The following is a 22,488-nucleotide window of genomic DNA, read 5'->3' as shown; positions in this document are numbered from 1 at the left end:
ACATCACTGACTGAGTGGGATTTAAGCAGGAAATACCCTCTTTAATATAAAAGCTATTCAACAGGGCCACCGCCCCAGTGTATGGAGGAATTCAAAAAAGCGAGAAAAGCAGAAGAATGGGAATTGTCTGTTGACAGATTGGATGTATTCAGTCATTCACACTAGGAGACGTGTATAGGGTGGGGTTGTAGCTCTCGCCAGTGCAAGGCTGCATGCCGGTCTCCTGTGGAAGAGAGGGGGGAGGGAGAAGAGGGGGATAGGTTCATCACAGAGAGAGAAGGAGGGGGTGTCGGCGTGAACAGAGGGAGGGGAAGGGAAGGAGGGGTTTTAAAGGGTGGGCTTGTAGTCATTGTTAGCCAGCAAGTCAGAGAGAGGCGCGAGCAGGCAGACAGTGAGTGTGTGTGCAAATTGTGATGAGTAAAAGCATTAGGCGACTCAGCTGTTGGTACAGCCAGTGAGCGTGTGCAAGAGCGCGAGAGCGAGGGAGTGAGAGAGAAGTGTAAGGCAAAAAGGAAAGAAAGAAGGGAAAAGAGAAAGGATATATTACAAGTATGCTGTGCTGCATAAGAAGAACAAAACCGGTAACTGCTTTCTTTACAGATTCTCTCATTCATAGCTGTCATTTTCAAAAATCTGGCTAAAATGTTCCACTTTTGGACTAATTACATCCGTAACTGATCTGAAGATATGATTGTCTATTTTTTTTTTGGTCTTCTTGGCTCACTGGGACTTCAGTGATGTCTCGGATGCAAAAAGGACACGCCTTGTTAATGTGATTATGTTTGAATGAGTGTAGCCACAATGCTGCCAGACCTCACACTGTACTAGCAGTAAGATGAGCCTGTAACATGATGCTGTGCTCTTTTATACTATTATCGATCCACTACTTTAAACACTGAAAGACGTACTGATAGACACTTGATGCACCTGTTTGCTGCCTTCTGTGATTGCCTTGGCTGCTTTGTACTGTAATCAGGGGATACATGAAGACTGAGGATACCACCTCCATTGAGCACAATACTGTCTTATTCCCTTAAGGCTGCTTTTAGTTGATGCACTAATTGCACGCAAAAAAAAAAAAAAAATCCTATTTCGGTGTTATCTCTAAGAAACGGGAGGATAGAGAGGCATGTTTGAGGAAAAAGGGTGGGGTAAGGATCCACTGACTTAAGACTCAACTCCTCTGGCTACCGTGTCTCGTGGGAATAAATGAGGACCTTAAAGGGATTAGCACAGTTCTGGGGTTAAAAGTGTATGGTGTCAATTAGGTCTACACATTTTTATGGGTGCATAGTTGTGAGGGGGGAAAAAACAGATTAATACATACCAGAGAGCTCCTTTCTCAGAAAAGGAAGGTGTTGTGAATCTACGGGTGAGTCTTGGAGGTGTACAGTATGAGATAGTACCTTGATGTAAGTAGCTCTCAGAAGGTATTTTTTCATTAGCACAGAGCTATCTATCTGCAGAAGCTATCTAGAGTAGTCGGGATTTTATCGGCTTCTTAATAAAGCACTGGATTCCATCAACACCAGATTGCTGCTTAAATGTCAGCATGTATGAGTCATTTTAGCTCAGCCAGGCTGCACATTAAACTGAAGTGGGTGAGGCAACTCTCTCTCTCTCTCTCTCTCTCTCTCTCTCTCTCTCTCTCTCTCTCTCTCTCTCTCTCTCTCTCTCTCTCTCTCTCTCTCTCTCTCTCTCTCTCTCTCTCTCTCTCTCTCTCTCTCTCTCTCTCTCTCTCTCTCTCTCTCTCTCTCTCTCTCTCTCTCTCTCTCTCTCTCTCTCTCTCTCTCTCTCTCTCTCTCTCTCTCTCTCTCTCTCTCTCTCTCTCTCTCTCTCTCTCTCTCTCTCTCTCTCACACACACACACACAGCTTTAATACTGCATTAAGCCCTATCTCCACACAATGCTGCTATCTGAATCGTACGTTACGCTCGCCACAGGGAAAACCGCCTCCCATGCAGCATACAGCCATTTCTCTGCTTTTGAGGACTAGATAATGAATGAATGAAGTCTCTGGGATTTAGACAGATGAACAGAAAGCATATAAATGGTGCAACAAGAGAGATTGCTCTCAACCCGGCTTTTTCAACGGGCGCCACCAGCCCTCACTGTCAGAGCAGTCGTGATTGTGGAGCCTTTGTTCAAGGGAGAGAGAGCAGACTCATTTAATTAAATGAGGGTGGCTATTATGATTGAGTATTATCTGGTGGCAAACATCACTCTTGGGGCCATCGATAACATGTACAACACTCATCAATTCACCGTCCTGGGAATAAGGCGTGCGTCGGATAGGTGAATGTATTCTCGTCCACCTGAACCCCCCCCCCCCCCCTCTCCTGCAGGAGGAGAGAGAGGAGAGGAGACAGCTGGATGAAAGGGTGTGGTGCTGTGTGAGTGGGTAGTAGCAGCTCAGGGAGAATGGGGAGATTCAGCTGCAGACTTCAACCCTGCCTGCCTGCCTGCCTCTGTAGTCTTTCTCATCCCCATCCACTAGAAAACCAGACATATATCATGCTGGGATTTACTGAAGGATATACATTTACTCGACATACTGTCGACAGACAATATATTTCTTGGTCGACTTTCCTTTTGACCCTCTCCCTGTCTGGTTTCAGTGTTGGTGTGTAAGAGCCAAGCTATCTTTTTAATACATCGACTGGCTCAATTGAAACACACACACACAGATGTTAGTGTTGGTTTACTGAGATAAGAGCAATGTAAAGCCTACCTCATTTGCATGTCAACATACTTCTGTCCTTGCGTCAGCACTCTGCATTCATTGATGTGGAGGAGCTAGGGAGCGTCTGCTTGGGTGAATAAGAACAAAAAGAGGACACATACCGAGTGTGTGCATTTGTGCGAGCAGCAGTCTCATTCCCATCCTGTGGCAAAGTCTCTAAATGTTTCCAAACTGAGACAGCGGTCTGACGTGGGGGGTGGTGGCTGGCTACCGTTTGAAAGATCCATCCATAAACCCACCGTGGGGTGTGGTTCACACGGGGTTGCCGACCCAAGGACAGTGGCTGGGGGCCCGAGATGTACACATTTGTCTTTCAGATGTTGTAGCCTGACTTCTTGGTGGTGTATCATATACAGGCAGTCGGCTATCGAAAAAGGGCAAATGCAACTCGTGTTCCTGGGAGACCGTTTTGAGACATGCTCCTTTTATGAATGGAAAGATCACGCACCGAGTGACATAATGGAATCAGACTGTTGTTTCAATACGGTTGTCTGAAGCCGTCTCAGGAGTCTGGGTTTCAATTGACATGTCAATGCTTTGTAACATCCGTTCTTTTTAGGTCTTCAGTGATTGAGGTTGAAAAGGGATATGGGCTTGTCTCCCCAGACATCTGGTTGGAAGACATTTCCTGAAGTCCGATTATATCATTTTGATATGTCTCTCAAAAGGATGTTCTACATTTCTGTCGGTTCATTGGTCAACAACAGACATAAATATGCAAATATATCGCCTTTGACCTCCTACCATTCATATTACTTGTCTGAATCACGAGTTTGGGAAGCCACCTTAATAACATGGCAGGTAGACTTTACTGTTTTGTGGGTTGAACGGACAATATACTGTAAATAGGCTACAATTGATTGTGGTAAAATTGTTGTAAAATCAATGTAATGAGTTCTATGCTCTTATTCAAAAAAGTATAGGTGATCTCAATACATTTACCCGACTGAACAAACAAAAACTCATTTAAAATCCCCAAATGGACAATGAAATACAGTATCTTCCCATCAATATCAAAATGATGTAATCTCTCATATTCCCAAAACAGTTTACAATTACAGTTTATTAGATGCTTTTATCCAGAGCGACTTATAATATTGTGAGTGCACACATTTTTCACACTGGCCCCCTGTGGGAATTGAACCTACAGCCCTGGTGTTGCAAGCGCCAACTGAGCCACATGGGACCCTAAACACATTTTTGGTAGATGCTCTTTTCCAGAAGCAGGTCAAGTGCCTTGCTCAGGGGCACATCGGCAGATTGTTCACCTAGTCAGCTCAGGGATTCAAACCAGCTACCTTTTGGTTACTGGCCCAACACTCTTAAGCGCTAGGTTACCTGCTGCCCTTCTCAATCTCCATAAGTCATTCTGTTTGAGTAAGTGCTTAGGCCAAAATTTGGCAATTGTGAGCACCTATGAGATCATTCATATTAAATGTACCATTACGGCTGTGAGGGTGTGCCAGACACGAACAGTCTATCACATCTCACTACTCCATTAGCTATAAAAGATCTTCAGTTCACTCAATTATTAAAAAATAATACAGTTTCATGGCTTTTAAAACGTTATATAGTTATTGGTAGCAGGTGATTAAAACATATTTTCCTCCTAAACATCTCTCACACACACACACACACACACACACACACACACACACACACACACACACACACACACACACACACACACACACACACACACACACACACACACACACACACACACACACACACACACACACACACACACACACACACACACACACACACACACACACACACACCACCCCCCCCCCCCCCTTGACCGGTGGAACCGCCAGCCCCTCCCTGATTAGTAACCTGATTTATGGTTTCCTATTGGCTGCTTTCCCAAGGGGTCAGGTGCAATGTCAATCATGGTGACATATGGTCTTTCATAGCCTAAACCAGTAGTTTTCAACCTTTTTCGGGTTACTGTATAACCCCTCGTGCATTTTACCAGTTAGCCTATGGTCTCATGAGTCTTCTCAAGTACCCCCAGTGGACAGGCCAAGTACCCGCACGGGTCCTAGTACTCCTGGTTTGGAACCACTGGCCAAAAACAGCAGATGACTTACACGTAGCACTCTGGTTGTCAAGGTAACGTTTGATCGTTCACAGGAGGATGGCGGTGCATCTTGACGAGGTAGCAACCAAAGATGGACCCACAACGCAGCCTCCAGGAATCTAGTAATTAAACAACGATGTACGCCATTTTGAATATCATAGTAATAATAACAAAATTGATGTTATTGTGACTATGATATTTCAAGTGGCATTCAACATAATGATAGTAACTGATGGCAGTATCTAAAAACACAGCAAAACAAATGCTAATTGGAAATGAGATGAATCATCAAAACATAACTGATCCACATGCAGCACTTTTTGGTTTATTACGCAACGAGAACCACAAATGTGTTTGTAACAAGAAGCAAGGACCCCTCGTGAAAACATCACATTGGGTAACATGGTGAAAGACATGCTACATCATGGATTTAGAGTCCCAGTCTCTTTGATTTGGTTCAGGCCACACTGCCTGTTATGTTTGCGTTACATTAGTTCCCGCTATTATTGTCAGATTAACATCATTTGTCATTTGTTTTGAGACAAATGCGTAATTCAAATCAATACGATCTGTTTATTTATTTATTCATTTTGAATATAATGATCATTATTTTTCCCCTTTGTCAATTTCAACATTGTTCATTTTCCTTATTTTCACTTTATTTCTTTTTCATTAGATTTATAAGAATCATAACACAGCCCTCTATTTGATGGACCACTCCAGCTATGGATCCAGATACTGTATAAAAGGTAACATCTTGGCGCTCTGTACAGGCTTCCACACCTATCCCACTCCTATTCCTCATCTTTTCCTAAACTCTGCTCCAGTTATAACCACCAACTTCTTACAACCCAAACCTGAACAACCCCGCTCAGATCTACATCCCACTCTCACCGCCTGCTCGGACTGTACCTCCTTCTGCCTTGAACAATCCACCTTTTTTTCTACCTTCATTTCCCTTAATTCTACATATAACCTAGTGTCTATTGTGGGTGGTGGGTATGTTGGTGGGATGTCTTGTTGGAGATGCCCTTTGGAAGTGTTCTTATTCAGAACCATTGGGATTGTATGTGAACGACATCCAATGGCATTCACCACAGTGGAATGTGACCTGTTCATCTGCCACGATAAGAGAAGCTATTGGTTGGACGTTGATAGAGAAGGGCTATACAATAGTTACTGTCACTCACTATTTGGCAGGCCCGTTGAGTATGGGCCTCTGATATCACTTCACTCGAGACCTTTCGCATTCAGCCATGAGGATGTGATGCAACAGCTTTCTAAGAGTTCAGTAGGTCACGGGAAGGGTACCTGTTTGGTCCTTTGAAGAGGCAATTGACATTCTTGTTCGTTAGATATGCTCATCACTTCTTGACATCCTGTCTCTTTCCCAAGGTTGAGAAGAATGAAGAGGCTGACCAGGAAATCAAGCAGGATGAGAAGAAACCAGAGGACAAAGCCCACAAGGCGGCCACCAAAATCCAGGCCAGCTTTCGTGGACACATACTCCGGAAAAAAATGAAAGATGGAGAGGAGGATGAGGAGGCCAGTCCAGCTGTCCCAGAGGAGGCGGCAAAGGAGGCGGCAGACGGAGAGGAGGAGAAGAAGGAAGACGTCCCCCCTGCGACTGAGCAGGCTGCCGAGGAAAAAGACCCCACTGATGTTAAAGAGGAGGAGACAAGCCAAGCCAAAAGCCCCATCTCAGAAAAGCCAGCAAACTCTCCTGCCCCTGTCGCCACCTCTCCCGTAGCTGCAGCCACCTCGCCTGTGGCAGCAGCAGCCTCTCCCACTGCAGCGGCGGCGCCTTCAGAGCCTCCCAAAGAGGAAACCAAGGCAGAGCCCAGCAACACCAAGGAGAAGCCCAAAGAGGTGGACAGCAGTGAAGCTCCGGTTTCTGCCCAAATCCCCTCCACTGATTGTGCTGAAAAGAGCGTGGAGGGTGGTGCTGGCCAGGAGGAGTCCAAACAAGCCGATGTGCCTGCTGCTACTGTCAGTGAGACGGCTGATAAGGAGGAGCCTCACCAAACACAAGACAAAAAAGGTAGGCCTTATTGTAACCCAGTCTCTGAGATGCCCATCCACGTAGATGAGCTTAGAAATAGGCTACAAATGCAACACAAACCAAATAGTCTACACAATAGCTTGAATAATACATTTATTATTAATAATACAATTGTCCGTGAGCCAAATGTACAAAATGACATCATGTCAAGATGTTACTCATAATCTCTTCTCATGATCTTTGATTGGTTATATTAGTTTAGACTAAACAGTATGACAGAAAAGGGGAAAGGCTCAGTAGGTTATCTTGTTCCAGTCCAGGAACTCCCAGACTGTATGATGTAGCCTACCTAATGGAATATGTGCAGAATCCTCTACAGGAGGATCAATGTTTGAGTCCTGAATGGCACCCTATTCCCTACGTAGTGCACTGCTTTTGACCGGAACCCCATGGACCCCGGTCAAAAGTAGTGCACTTTATAGGGTACATGCTGCCATTTGGGACACAGTCTTAGACAGGACTGGGAGAAACTAGGTCATAGAGGCTACACTGTCTGCAAGTTGTCATAGTTACACGTTCTGGTGTAGACCTGGAATATCTGGCCATGGTTTTTAGACTTACCGAACGATAAATTACTTAAACTGGTGAATGATAAATTACTTAGACTGGTCAATTAAGACTGAAACCAGCAGACCGTGAAGACAAGCAAGACCTGAATGGCTAACCATCATATGAAGCACTAGACACATGTAGGTCATAAAGACCAATGTAAAGGATATAGTGCAAATGAAATTCAATATTTTAGTGGAGTCCGGATGGTCCTTTGTGCTTCTGCAAAAACAAAGGAAAGGAGGGATGCTCAACAATAATGAGACAAACAAAATGTTTTAGTATTCAATATGTTGCAGTGGAGGTGTTTATATTATCTGTCTGGAATGTTCAGGGTCTATACACAATGAAACAAGACCTTTCGCAGAAATATTATTGATGGAGACTTTAATGAAGAGTTAATGAATGACGGAATCAACTTTATTGATCCCCAGAGAGAGAAATTGGAATAAATAATACATTAGCTCATTTTCTAGGATGGGTTGAAATGTATATATTTTCACAGTGATTGCATGGTTACCACTCCCTTACCTGAAACCTGCCCATTGAGTGCTGGAGAATACTAAGTGCTGTGTGAGTCATCTATCATGAGTCACATACACAAGTCTAGCGCCATCTCTGATTCCCAGAGGATGACCAGCGAAGATGATGTCATGCTGATGATTAAAATCAATGCAGTCGGGATGACATCACTACCTCCGTGAAATGAGGGCAATAGCTTTGATTGAAAACAACTTCTAAAGGTCATACAACTCATAGTGAAAATAATCATACTGAAAATAAATCTTAAACCTGTGAGACCCAATTTTGCCCAAAAATGTTTTCCCTAAATTGCATCTTATACAGGTCCTAAACAATTATGCCAAACACAACACAGTGCATCTCTTAGTAGTATATTTTGTGTGTTGGTATGATTATTGTGGCAGTAGCCTCTGAAACATTATACACTGTCCACTCGTCTGAGACCACACTGGTCACCTACACAAGCAGTATGTTGTAGCCATCCACGCAAGTACACGACTTAATATATTTCCTGTATTCTGTAAGATGTAGTGATTATGTATAAAAAAAATTTAAAAAAACATTCTGAGCTAGATGTAATTTTGTAAGTGCTGCAAAAATGCAACATTAGGCTTGAAGGGTTGCCAGACCACTGTTTCCCTTCCAAGATCTATCTGCAAATAATAAGGACAACCAAATATGTTATCCATACTGTACATAGGAAACCCCCAAAATAGTTGATCCTGTTTTTGATAGTTAAATACAAGAATTTGAAATGGTCAAGTCGATCAATTTCCTATTTCAAACTAAATGGGACTTAGTTTACTGTACCATTAAACAATATTTTCCATCACATGTAAATGTTTTGGATCCGTTTTGATGTGATTTTAATATAATTTCAGTTTTCTTACAACACGTTTTGAAGCCCAATGTTGCACTTTTGCAATGTTTCCCCCCAAAAATTCAAATTCCAAAAACAGATTATTTTCATAATCAGTTGCCTATTACAAGTATTTCTGAAGGGTAAAAAAAAATCTGATTTAGATCTATGCTTAAGTCTCACAGGGAATCATCGATGTTGGCCAGCTGTACTAAAAACAGGGTGGATTTCTTTAGATTTTGTTTTGGACTTGGGAATCCCACCTAGCAGGTTCTGAGAGGAAGGAACAGCAAAATAAGTATTTTTGTAAGTATGTTAAGTATTAAGTGAAGTATAACAATGTGACAGCCACAAGCATATACAGAGCGCTTTATGATGGGTCGCTGTAGAGCGGGGTCTCTGTAGCTTCTTGATCACTGTATTTCACACAGTCCACTGAGAATAAACAGGTCTCCACCTCACCGCTTACATTACTTACTGATCAATAATATTTTCTCACACAATTTTTTTTTTAAAATTCTCTCTCTCTCACTCTCTCTCTCCCTCCCTCTCCTTTCTTTCAGATGCTGCCGAAGAATCCCAACCAGCTGAGGCCCCAGCAGAGGCAGACCAGGAGTCCAAGGAGGGCCAAGAGAAAGTTTAACATAGAGAAAAAATTACTATGATTACACATGAATTTAAAGGGTGACTCTTCTCCTTCTGAATGTGAAGACAGTCCGTTTTTATTTGTTTGTCATGTTTTTGTGTGGCGATGATTTCCTTATGTTGGGGGAGTTTCCAACATGCCTTTTTTGGTTCAAGCTATAAGTGCTATGATTTGGGTATGTTCCGTATCTTACATGATTGAATCGATGGTTGGACGTATCCACGTTTTGAACTGAGTTTCAAAACCCTACAAAGCTGGACAGGACATTTTCATATTCTACTTGAGTTGATCAAGCTTGGTTTACGTTCTTTGAGTAGTCGGTACTTCCCCTTCCTCACTTATACAACTAACAGGTCTGAGGGGATTTTGAGGACTTTACAGAAAATGATGAATACTATGACATAAATGTTGTTGGCCCCACAACTAAAATCCCCCTTCCAAAGTACATGATTAGCATGAACCATCTAACAAGTTGCATGGGAACTCTTCCACTGAGAGGAACTTTTCACAGTCACAATACAAAAAAAAAAATGTGGCTTCTTTTTGATGTCCTTGGTGTTGTTATGACAGTTTGATATAAATTGGAATTACTCTTGCACTGATGTTAAAAAGAAAATCAAACAAACAAAACGAAAGAACTTTTCCTATGTCCCAGTGAGTGCAATGTCCAGTTTGAATCTGAGGAGTTAAATTGTGAAAAAATTTAAAAAATGGTTTCAATGTCTGTTTTCAAAATAAAGCAATGTGCCAATTACCATCATAAGTTGTGGAATATATTTCACCTGCCAAACAAAACATTTGCTAATGAAGGCTAATGATAAGCCACTTTCACATAAACCCTGAATCAGAGTATAATAGTATTATTATTAATGAGATCTAGAGACATCTAGTGGAGTGTAATAGCACCTGCAGCTTAGGGCTTGGGTCTCGATTCAATCCGTATTGCTGAAGTGCAGCACTATAGTGTGATTGAAATTTCTAGATCATTTCCGATCGTGTTGACCAATGCAGTGTTTACTGTGAAAGCAGTCCACTAACTCGGGCTTTACATTTCTATTACGTTGTATAGCAGCTCTTCAGTACTATATATTAAATCGAATCCCTGGTATGAAACATTACCCAGCAATTAGCTTATTAGTAACAAATGTTATACTTTTGGGTCTTGATTATATCCTTATTGCAGAGTTTCAGCGTTATAGCTTCTATTCCCTCAGGCTGATTATATCACTGTTCAGACAGCCTAGCTATACTGGAATACAGGTTGAAATGATTAAAAACAAATCTTAAAACATACCATTAACTGGTAAATATACGATTCCAATTCAATTCCAAAGATAAAATGTTTTTACAATACGAATTTAATTCAATGCTAATTCTCGACTTCATGAGTGAATTCAAGAATTGAATTTCAAATTTGGCTACAACCCTATCACTACACTTTAAAAGCTACTTTGCAACTTTGGGTAAGTGTAACGCCCCCACCCCCTGCTCCTGAGTCGTCTTTCCCTTGAGTCTTTACCTCAAATGGGGCCTCGAGGTTTAAAAGTTAGATGAAAACGCTACAAGGTTCATAGAAAATGAATTGACTCCAACCATTCATCAGTGTCCACATATAACGTCCCCTTTCCTTCTATAAAGGCTATAATTTCCGTGAGACAATGCAAATGACTGGGATCTCACTGTTCAGATCACTTTGTCAGTGTCATTTCCTATGTCCAGAGTTAACTGGCTAGAAAGCGTCATAGAAACCTCTCTCCTGTTCCAAAACAGATTCATAGTTTTTCAAGCACTCCAGAAATGTATAGTTTAGGACACAAATCTCCCAATGAGAATTAACAATACGTATATTATTTTATTTGCATGTTACATGGTGATAAACACAATTGTACCAGGAAGATACTGTGTTTCAAGCGTTCTCCAAAAAGATTACTCGTCGACATCTCAATCCACATTCAAATACAGAACACTGAATTCAAACAAATGTATTTTGTTTTGAAAATTTCTCTTGTATACCTTTTACATACCATTTTTAGAAACCAATCGCAAACAAACGTTACCATAAATCAAAGGAAATAGAAAAACAGGACATTGCTGTGTAATGATTGTATAATTGTCTAGGAATTCCATTCTTATGACAAAGGGAAGTACAAATGTGACATTCCTCTGTGTCCTACAGTGGGTAATTATCAACAAAGTGAATTTAGGGATAGACTCAGCTTAAATATATTCTAAAAACAGTTTATATACAGGTGAGGTAAATCATAAGATGGTGGGTTACACATGTAACCATAGCTTAGTGGGATGGATAGACGTGTGGCCAACGTACATGACTGGTGATCCATGGCACATGTATCTCTTTCAATGGCTTAAACAAGCCAAAGTAACTCAACAGGGCGTGCACACACACACACACACACACACACACACACAAGCCAATTTTATACAGCGATGGGATGCAATGTTCATTATTAGTAAGAATCTAGATAGACACATCAGTCCCAAGGTCTTAGTCATAAGGGATCAGGGACTCTATGTACAGGCAGGGTACAGTGCAGTCAGGTGAGACCCCTCCTCTTGGGAAAGACTTCAGCTGAACGTCTGATGGCTCACTGGCTGGGGAGACTGTCAATCAGTGCAAGACCGGCCCACTGCTTTCCCCAGTGCTTTAGCTTTGCCAGGCAGACAGGTACAGCACCGTATTCTAGTCCACAAGCCTTTCCATTCAGACATGTAACAACTCTTCCCATCAAATTATAATACATACCCCTTTATTGAAGTGAACAGACAGATTATTCATTTCTTAATCAGATTATTTTGTTAATAAACTATCGTCCAGAGGCAGGATGTACAGTAGGCCTAGCGTCCATTGTTTTATGGGTAATTGAAACTACAGAGATGACACAGTTAGATTCTCAGGATAGCACTAAGGCTAACATACAGCAAGTCTGTTTTCAAGCAAAGAACTCTGACTGCTTAGATGGACAACTACCTTACAGTCATGGTTCCAAAGCAGTATGAATTCAGTGGAGTTTTTTTTTAACGATGATGAGATTTCAGAGAGCATTGCTTACATTACAGGTTGGTTTTGTGAACACACTGACTTGACAAATAGCCGTAGACACTGTCATCAAGAGACCTAGCTGTTTTGTTGGCATTCCGCTCACGGACACTCTCCAATGAGCTTTCATTATAGAAACCAAATACATCTACGTACCCTACTCAAAGACAACAAAAAAATGACAATTTAGTTGGAAAGGTACAATAAATGTACTAACTTGACCTGATTAAACCCTTTTAAAAACATTGATCTCTAGTGGTCTTTACTTGCATGGTGCAAAGGGCTGCTTCCATTGGAACACTACAAGTTAATTATCAACAAATTACAGACCTATTTAGAAACATGGACATATTCAATTTGTCTTTATATATAAGGACATTGGATTCAAGTATATACACCATTAACGGAAACTATTTAAAATAAATCCATAAGTTATGAATTTCCATATGTCATTATGAAAAGACACACACACACACACAGAAAAGAAAAGCCCGTCATTCATGTCCAAATTCCAGCAGTATAACTGTTGTAGCTCAAAATGAAATGGAGAACGATGACAAGATAACAGCTAATATGGCAGGCCGTTTCTGATGCTAAATACAGTTTGCCATAGAGAAACTGAACAGCATATAGTTGGCTTGTAATCATACAAACGACATACGCTGCAACAATAATGATTATTTTGTCTTGTTACCGTGGTGGAACAAGTTCTTTTTTTTATCATATAGAGAAATCCTTTTTTTTGGTTTTATTTTTTTATTATATACAGTAACGCATCAATATTACCTATGTTTTGTTTGAAGAAGGTCCTGAAAGTAGGTCTTCTTTTTCGACATAAAGAATGAATACACATTTTAAGCGTTTCTATGAGGGTTTTGCACAGAGTAGTTCACCAAAGCATACCTCATGCTAGTCCACAGTTATCCTTTGATGCATCCAAAAATGAGGCAGTTAATTTAGAGGTTAGCAAGCCATGTATCTAATGTAGCTGAGGCTATTTGTACCCGGTTATGATCACTTCACTATTGAAATGAAGTATACCAAGTATAACATTGCATGTTCTACTGTTTTTATGCAATGTTGACTGGAGTGTGTTGGCTTTGACATAATGTGTATTATATACTGTTTAAAATCGATTGTTTTGTTTTATATTTATTTAATTTCGATTTTTGGACAGATATTGGCATATTATTTAAGCAATACGGTACGAGGGGGTGTGGTATATGGCCAATATACCACGGCTAAGGGCTGTTCTTATGCACGACGCAAAGCGGAGTGCCTGGATACAGCCCTTAGCCGTGGTATATTGGCCATATACCACAAACCCCCGAGGTGCCTTATTGCTTTATAAACTGGTTACCAATGTAATTAGAGAAGTAAAAATACATGTTTTGTGGTATATGGTCTGATATACCACGGCTGCCGGCCAATCAGGATTCAGGGCTCGAATCACCCAGTTCATAATGTCTGATAATGCACTGGTTACAATGACCTTTTCGTTTAACAATACAGTAAAATGCCATTAGGAAAGGAGCAGTAACTTGAATGTCTCAGTGCCTCTCGCAGATATCCATGATTGTTGTACTTGACCTGAAATCCCTGCCACTTGGAGGTTTAGACTGACGTATTAATTTGGACGAAATACAATGAACCCCACCCCAACCGAAACAAGAGTAATGACAGCGGAAAAGCAAGACTTCAGCATGTTAAAATGGCAATAAATGTTTCTTAGAAAAAGCAGTGTTTGTTCCATTGTCTCCATTTCATATTTTTTTTGTTACTAAAACTTATTGATAAGCCCATTCTATCTTCTTATTATCTAGTTTGGTGCATCGGAGCACGTCAGGATTTGTGTTACATTACGCAAACAGTCTCAATGTAATAACTGGGTAGGTAATAACAATGGGAGGTTGGTGGTGTGATTAACACTTGAAGAGAAGGCAGGTGATGGAGGCCAGGAGGAGCCACAGTGACTGGGATAGGCAGGCGGAGCCGTTGATGTCTCGGCCCGTACCAGGTCCTGGGGAGGGAGGGAGGGAGGGAGAAAAAGAGAGGTTAAAGACTAATACATTCGTTTTGTTGATGTTTAATTTAATATATGTCACTTCTATGTGATGTAATAATGTGTAAATGTATAAACTGTTATGACTAACAGGTCCCTGTCTGAGTATCGGTACTGTTGCTATGACACTACAGGAATTCATTTGTGTGCCGTGACTGACATCTGGTGGTCAGACCATGTAACACATCATTTTCTAGGCCCACACCTGAACGGAATAGGGCCTAGAATTTGTAACATTGTCTAAAGTGTCTAATTTCAGAGACATTTGACTAAGAGATTTTGGGGGACTGCATACTATTCCAAAGTCACTTACTATAGAGGAAGAGACTAGCATTTTGGATCCCGAGTTTGTTGGTTGCAACACATGTGTAGTTTCCATAGTCCTCCTCTGTTACGTTGGAGATCATCAGGACAGTCGTGGTCCCTACGATCTGGATGCTGATTCCCTGGGCGTTGGATAGCCTGGACAAGACGCCACATCTTGTTAGGCATTATAGCACACTATGCATAAAACTCACGACATCTGATTTGTCTGCCACTTTTGTCTTCAGAATACATACAGTAGTAGTCAGCTTGTTTCAAATAATAAATAAAGGTTCACACAGTTCCTCTCATATATTTACATACAAATAATGATTTATGATAACATTGGTTTGCCTTATCATAGAGTCTATTGACATTGAGTTGACACAGCAGTACACTATTTCCTTGACATAGACTGGCCAGGTGAATCCAAGTGAATGCTATGATCCCTTGTTGATGTCACTTGTTAAAATCCACTTCAAATCAGTGTAGATGAAGGGGAGGAGACGGGTTAAAGAAGGATTTTTAAGCCTTGAGACAATTGAGACATGGATTGTGCATGTGTGCCTTTCAAATGGTGAATGGGCAAGACAAAAGATTTAAGTGCCTTTGAACGAGGTATGGTAGTAGGTGCCAGGCGTACCAGTTTGTGTCAAGAACTGCAACGCTGCTGTTTTTTTTTTTTAACGCTCAACAGTTTCCCATGTGTCTCAAGAGTGGTCCACCACCCAAAGGACATCCAGCCAACTTGACACAACTGTGGGAAGCATTGTCAACTTGGGCCAGCATCCCCTTGGAACGCATTCGACACCTTGTAGAGTCCATGCCCCGATGAATTGAGGCTGTTCTCAGGGTAAAAGGAAGGTGTTTGGTATACTCAGTGTATAATACATTGTAAAGGCACACTTGAGATAATGTATGTAACTTGAGGTAATGTGCTAGGATAGCTGAGACTGATTTAAGGGGGCAGTGGGTTTGTGCTGACACACGGTAGTATAAAGCATTTGCATAAAAAGGAAAGTGAGTGCACATCATGAGACAGCATAATCTGATGGTGGGGAAACAGAAAGTTGAGAAAGTGCTGAGATCCTCCTAGAGGGACACCTTGGGTGGGGACCGTTCACACCACCGTTCACACACCAACTATGACAGACAAAATGAGAAAAAAAAATCCAGAAAATCACATTGTAGGATTTTGAATGAATGTATTTGCAAATTATGGTGGAAAATTAGTATTTGGTCAATAACAAAAGTTTATCTCAATACTTTGTTATATACCCTTTGTTGGCAATGACAGAGGTCAAACGTTTTCTTTAAGTCTTCACAAGGTTTTCACACACTGTTGCTGGTATTTTGGCCCATTCCTCCATGCAGATCTCCTCTAGAACAGTGATGTTTTGGGGCTGTTGCTGGGCAACACGGACTTTCAACTCCCTCCAAAGATTTTCTATGGCGTTGAGATCTGGAGACTGGCTAGGCCACTCCAGGACCCTGAAATGCTTCTTACGAAGCCACTCCTTCGTTGCCCGTGCGGTGTGTTTGGGATCATTGTCATGCAGAAAGACCCAGCCACGTTTCATCTTCAATACCCTTGCTGATGGAAGGAGGTTTTCACTCAAAATCTCACGATACATGGCCCCATTCATTCTTTCCTTTACACGGATCAGTTGTCCTGGTCCCTTTGCAGAAAAACAGCCCCAAAGCATGATGTTTCCACCCCCATGCTTCATAGTAGGTATGGTGTTCTTTGGATGCAACTCAGCATTCTTTGTCCTCCAAACACGACGAATTGAGTTTTTACCAAAAAGTTATATTTTGGTTTCATCTGACCATATGACATTCTCCCAATCTTCTTCTGGATCATCCAAATGCTCTCTAGCAAACTTCAGACGGGCCTGGACATGTACTGGCTTAATTAAGCAGGGGGACACGTCTGGCACTGCAGGATTTGAGTCCCTGGCGGCGTAGTGTGTTACTGATGGTAGGCTTTGTTACTTTGGTCCCAGCTCTCTGCAGGTCATTCACTAGGTCCCCCCGTGTGGTTCTGGGATTTTTGCTCACCGTTCTTGTGATCATTTTGACCCCACGGGGTGAGATCGTGCGTGGAGCCCCAGATCGAGGGAGATTATCAGTGGTCTTGTATGTCTTCCATTTCCTAATAATTGCTCCCACAGTTGATTTCTTCAAACCAAGCTGCTTATCTATTGCAGATTCAGTCTTCCCAGCCTGGTGCAGGTCCACAATTGTGTTTCTGGTGTCCTTTGACAGCTCGTTGGTCTTGGCCATAGTGGAGTTTGGAGTGTGACTGTTTGAGGTTGTGGACAGGTGTCTTTTATACTGATAACAAGTTCAAACAGGTGCCATTAATACAGGTAACGAGTGGAGGACAGAGGAGCCTCTTAAATAAGACGTTACAGGTCTGTGAGAGCCAGAAATCTTGCTTGTTTGTAGGTGACCAAATACTTATTTTCCACCATAATTTGCAAATAAATTCATTAAAAATCCTACAATGTGATTTTTTTTTCTAATTTTGTCTGTCATAGTTGAAGTGTACCTATGATGAAAATTACAGGCCTCTCTCATCTTTTTAAGTGGGAGAACTTGCACAATTGGTGGCTGACTAAATACTTTTTTGCCCCACTGTATCATACTAAATGGAGGGAGACAGATTTACATTTACAATGTTATGTCTTCCCCCGAGTCCTGGTTGAGCAAGCATGGAATACAACATTTCCAGCTATGGTCAGGTCATAAGCAACTGTGTGAAGTCTGAAGCATCCAGGGAAGGGATCCAAATAAGACCTAGTTCATTGCACCATCATCTTCCACGGGTAGATGGCAGCACATGTCTTTTAAATGACATATTCACTTTTAGAAGCCACAACCATTTTTTTAACAGAAGGACAGATTTGATTCATGTACTGAAATGGGGCAAAAGGTACAGAAACTGGTTTGAACGGGAATGTGCCAAACAATCAGGCAGACTCATCTCATTCGCCGCCTCTCGAGTTGGCATGTGGGTGCATCTAAAGTAGGCTATTACAGGAAACGGTGAGTGACAGAAGTAGGATGTCTACAGGCTGTTGATAAAGGAAATCAACAAGACGTTGCACGTGGCAGGGAAAATGGCAAATGTTGCCAAGTGGTTGAGACAGCAACTCAAGTTGATGGGGAGAAACAAAAACGCTTCCCCATATTCAACATTGTGGGAATATCAGGTTCTGTGAAGGGCACTCCACCATTGTTTCAGTTCACAATGAGTGAGTTCAGTGTTCAGTCTGGGTTAACCAGGCTATACTGTACCACCCTCCTCTTCCCTGAAGACGTTCACGCGGCATCGTACAGGGGAGGTGCCAGAACGCGGGATGTAATCAGAAACTGGAGACTAATAGAGGACCGGGAGGTTCCAGATCAAAGGACCAAGCCGCAGCAAAAGTAATGAGCCTCAGAATCCCCAGCAGAGGATTAGGACGAGCGGGTCAGTCTTGGGAAATGCTAATTGCTGCAGTATCAATACGCACTAGAGGATTCCTGTACATCAGATGCTACTGGGAGATGGTGTGGAGATCTCGGTGGTAAAGTAGTTCAAACGTAACAGCAGTGGTGGGCAGTCATGACGAGGTCAGTGCTGGTAAGGTTAAAGGGAATTACAGAAAACAAGTCGAGGAACAGGCCTCTTGCAGAGTGGAAGTAAATATGCTTGATAAGGTACACCAAGTTAATCGTTAAAGACAAGACATAAAATCTACTGACCGAGCATTATTTGAAATTATGGTATTGTATTACATCAAGGAAGTCGTTGAAGGAGATAAATGAATAACTTGCAGAGGTAAAGGAAGGGCACTTAAAGGTATTAGAGTTTGAATTCAAAGTTTGGCAGTTGTTTTCTGACCTGAAAGGTAGTCTAATGTGAAGATGAGTCCACATGCCATGCCATTGGCTGTTTAGATCCAGCTATATTACTCAACCCCAAATGAAAAGATAAGCAGAGCAAATCTGGATATTATATGGTGCTTATCTTTTCCATTCATTTTCGATTGTGGCATATAGCTGGATCCACAAAAACAGGTGGCCTGAGATGTGGATTTATCTCAAGAAATAACCAAGCCAGGAATTCAGGGGAACAAAACAACTACAGTAACATTGTAACCCGCAAGGTTCCATGGTTTCTTGAGATGTGTATAGGCTGTGGGCGCCGCCCGGTCACTCCCTGGCTACACCCATAGTCACTTCCTGGTTTGAATGGGTGTGTCAGAAGGAAGCCATCTTGACTGTAATGTTGTGGTCAGAAATGTTCGTAACCAAGAAACTCTTTGTAGTTTAAAAGACGAGTTTTCTCAACTCCATATAAGTGAGAACATTCACAAAGACTTGTTTAGGGGATTTTGTATTGATTTTCAATACATTTTTCCTCTGTGGACTATTGCTTCTGTAACGTTTGGAAGGCTTGGTTATTTGGATTTTGGTTTGTGGTTTGACCCTGTGTGCTAGCTGATTCATTAGTGAATATACACAATTATTTACTAGCCATAACATTTTGACAAGAAGGTATACTCTCCCTTCTAATCAAAACTTTTCCCATTCATGTACAGTAATGCTAGTGCCTTACAGTCCATTCACAAACCTATCTGTCGTGCGGGGGAAATATGTTAAGAGCCCTGACCCTTGTGATGTGGTTTTGGAAATCTTTAACACTCCACTTAATTATCATCCCAAAACAATTTCACAAATGATACACTTACACAGAGGTATTTTGCGATGCATATTTACAGTACCTGAACAACGACACTTCCGGAGCTAATGGACACCCAGGAGGGAACACAAAAAAAAATGTTGTCTCGAAGCTGTGTTACACAAAAAGAACCTCTGTGGAAATACATGATAAAACAGCTAACAGTAAGTCACTGATGTAACGCAGTTTCTCTGGGCCCCCCTGTAAGGTTTGCGTTATAATAATCAAATGAGTCAGCCAGACAGCCACTCACAAAGTAGACTACCGATCGCTGTCCATGGTGCTGAAATTGCAACATGTCTACGCGGCTGCATGCCTGTCGAATCGATGAAAGGCTTTCTATGGAGCCAGGGCATACCTTTGCTTTAGCTAATGGATAAATGTTTAATGGTAGGCCTATTTTGGTCATCATTTTCTCAAGGTTAAGCCTAACATTTCACAAAGATATACCCGGTGTCGCAATGCTGCCATTTTAGACTGCTGGCCAGTGGAAACAATGTTACTCTTTCAGTAATTAAAGTTGGAAATTCAAACATTGCAGATTTGTCAAATACATTTTAGATACAACAGAATACTAATCATCTACCAATTTATTATTTTTTGAATATACAGCTGTCCTTTATAGGGTACCTGAACCTGCATAAACTGAGCCGTCATCCTGCTCTCTTCCGTATGTAGTCTATTAATGCCAAATAGTACATTGTCTACCCTCAAAACACTCACTAACTAGGGATTGTTCCATTACGCAGTGTACTATCTATAGCTGCAATGAGGAAAAAAGTAGTCGGTTAGAGGATAAATTCAGCCACTATCTGGCTAATAGCCTACATAAATGGGCTGAAATATTCAAAGTAAATGAAATCCAACTTGAGAGACTCACCTGGTCTCCTGAAGTTCCCCTTTTTTTGTGTGCACATGCTTTCACCACGGCCTGTAGGTCCAGGTTACGGCCCGACAGTTTTCTATGCTGAGTACTGCCACCCCAAATAGTCTTTCCTGAGACATAGTGCAATATACACTGAGTGTACAAAACATTACGAACCCCTTCCTAATATTGAGTTGCACCCCCCCCACACACACACACATACACACCTTTTGCCCTCAGAAGTGCCTCAATTCGTTGGGGCATGGACTCTACAAGGTGTCAAAAGCGTTCCACAGGGATGCTGGCCCATGTTGACTCCAAAGCTTCCCACAGTTGTGTCAAGTTGGCTGGATGTCCTTTGAGTGGTGGACTATTCTTGATACACGGGAGTGTGTGAAAAGACCCAGCAGCGTTACAGTTCTGGACATGAACAGGTGCGCCTGCCACCTACTGCCATACCCCATTCAAAGGCACTTACAGTAAATATTTAGTCTTGCCCATTCAGCCTCTGAATGGCACACATACACAAACCATGTCCCAATTGTCTCGAGGCTTAATAATCCTTCTTTAACCCGCCTTTCTCCTTCACTTCATCTACACTGATTTAAGTGGATTTGACAAATGACATCAATAAGTGATCATAGCTTTCACCTCGATTCACCTGGTCAGTCTATGTCAAGGAAAGAGCAGGTGTTCATGCACCCAGTGTATGTCCAGTGTATGTCCATTGCACACAATTTAAACTTAGTCTTGAATGACGCATGCCAAGATATACCAGAGATAAGGGACTGTTGATATTGCAACCACACAACTCAAACGGTTCACCAGTATGAACAAAACATTTTTTGTTGTTGTTGTTCAAGGCCCTTGAGCCCTGCCTCTTCTAATTTATTGGCTGTCCAGTGTCCAGACGACCTGTCCCAGAGCTTCCTATACAGTTAATCTGTATATGAGGCCGGGAATTAAGGAGAATGAGAGGCTCAATTAAAGATGTTGCAGAACTGCTGCATTTGTGCTCAAGAACACTAAGGTGACCTGCCTAAATGACTACCGACCCATAGCACTCACGTCTGTAGCCATGAAATGCTTCGAAAGGCTGGTCATGTTTCACATCAACACCATTATCCCAGAAACCTTAGACCCACTCCAATGTGCATACCGCACCAACAGATCCACAGATGATGCAATCTCTATTGTACTCCACACCGCCCTTTCCCACCTGGACAAAAGGAACACCTACTGTATGTGAGAATTCTATTCATTGACTACCGCTCAGCGTTCAACACCATAGTGCCCTCAAAGCTCATCACTAAGCTAAGGACCCTTGGGACTAAACACCTCCCTCTGAGACTGGATCCTGGACTTCCTGACGGGCCGCCCCACTGGAGGTGGTAAGGGTAGGTAACAACACATAATCAACGCTGATCCTCAACACAGGGGCCCCTCAGGGGTGCATGCTCAGTCGCCTCCTGTTCACTCATGACTGCACGGCCAGGCACAACTCCAACACCATCATTAAGTTTGCTGATGGCAACAGTGGTAGGCCTGATCACCGACAATGATGAGACAGCCTATACGGAGGAGGTCAGAGACCTAACCGTGTGGTGCAAGGACAACAACCTCTCCCTCAACGTGATCAAGACAAATGAGATGATTGTGGACTACAGGAAAAGGAGGACCGAGCACGTCCCCATTCTTATCAACGGGGCTGAGGTGGAGCGGGTTGAGAGCTTCAAGTTCCTTGGAGTCCACATCACCAACAAACTAACATGGTACAAGCACACAAAGACAGTCGTGAAGTGGGCACGACAAAACCTATTCCCCCTCGGGAGACTGAAAAGATTTGTCATGGGTCCTCAGATCCTCAAAAGGTTTTACAGCTGCACCATCGAGAGCATCCTGACGGGTTACATCACTGCCTGGTATGGCAACTGCTTGGCCTCCAACCACAAGGGACTACAGAGGGTAGTGCATATGGCCCAGTACATCTTCCTGCCATCC

The 22,488-nt window shown here is 42.1% G+C and overlaps 2 protein-coding genes across 4 annotated transcripts in view; one reads left to right on the top strand and one right to left on the bottom strand.

The window, feature by feature from the left end:
• Positions 1-174: 174 nt before the first annotated feature.
• Positions 175-10,227, top strand: LOC110503666 (uncharacterized). The gene is made up of 3 exons (XM_021582108.3): positions 175-581; positions 6,225-6,870; positions 9,385-10,227. Exons 1-3 carry the CDS (start codon positions 552-554, stop codon positions 9,462-9,464), a joined length of 756 nt encoding a protein of 251 aa, XP_021437783.3. The 5' UTR covers positions 175-551; the 3' UTR covers positions 9,465-10,227.
• Positions 10,228-11,299: 1,072 nt separating this feature from the next.
• The window catches only part of lsamp (limbic system associated membrane protein), a 1,014,422-nt gene continuing 1,003,233 nt past the window's right edge, over positions 11,300-22,488 (bottom strand). For all 3 annotated transcript variants that reach the window (XM_036961793.2, XM_036961792.2, XM_036961791.2), the window contains 2 exons: positions 14,901-15,049; positions 11,300-14,545 (listed from right to left, as the gene is read on the bottom strand). In XM_036961793.2, the coding sequence (XP_036817688.1) occupies positions 14,448-14,545; positions 14,901-15,049 (247 nt within the window). In that variant the 3' untranslated portion in view covers positions 11,300-14,447. The remainder of the gene's footprint in view (positions 14,546-14,900; positions 15,050-22,488) is intronic.

The sequence above is a fragment of the Oncorhynchus mykiss genome, chromosome 24 (genome assembly GCF_057628025.1).
Source record: "Oncorhynchus mykiss isolate SJ-2025 chromosome 24, ASM5762802v1, whole genome shotgun sequence".
NCBI classification, from domain to species: Eukaryota; Metazoa; Chordata; class Actinopteri; order Salmoniformes; family Salmonidae; genus Oncorhynchus; species Oncorhynchus mykiss.
The sequence above is the reverse complement of the archived record's forward strand: the minus strand, read 5'-3'. Positions and strand labels throughout refer to the sequence as shown.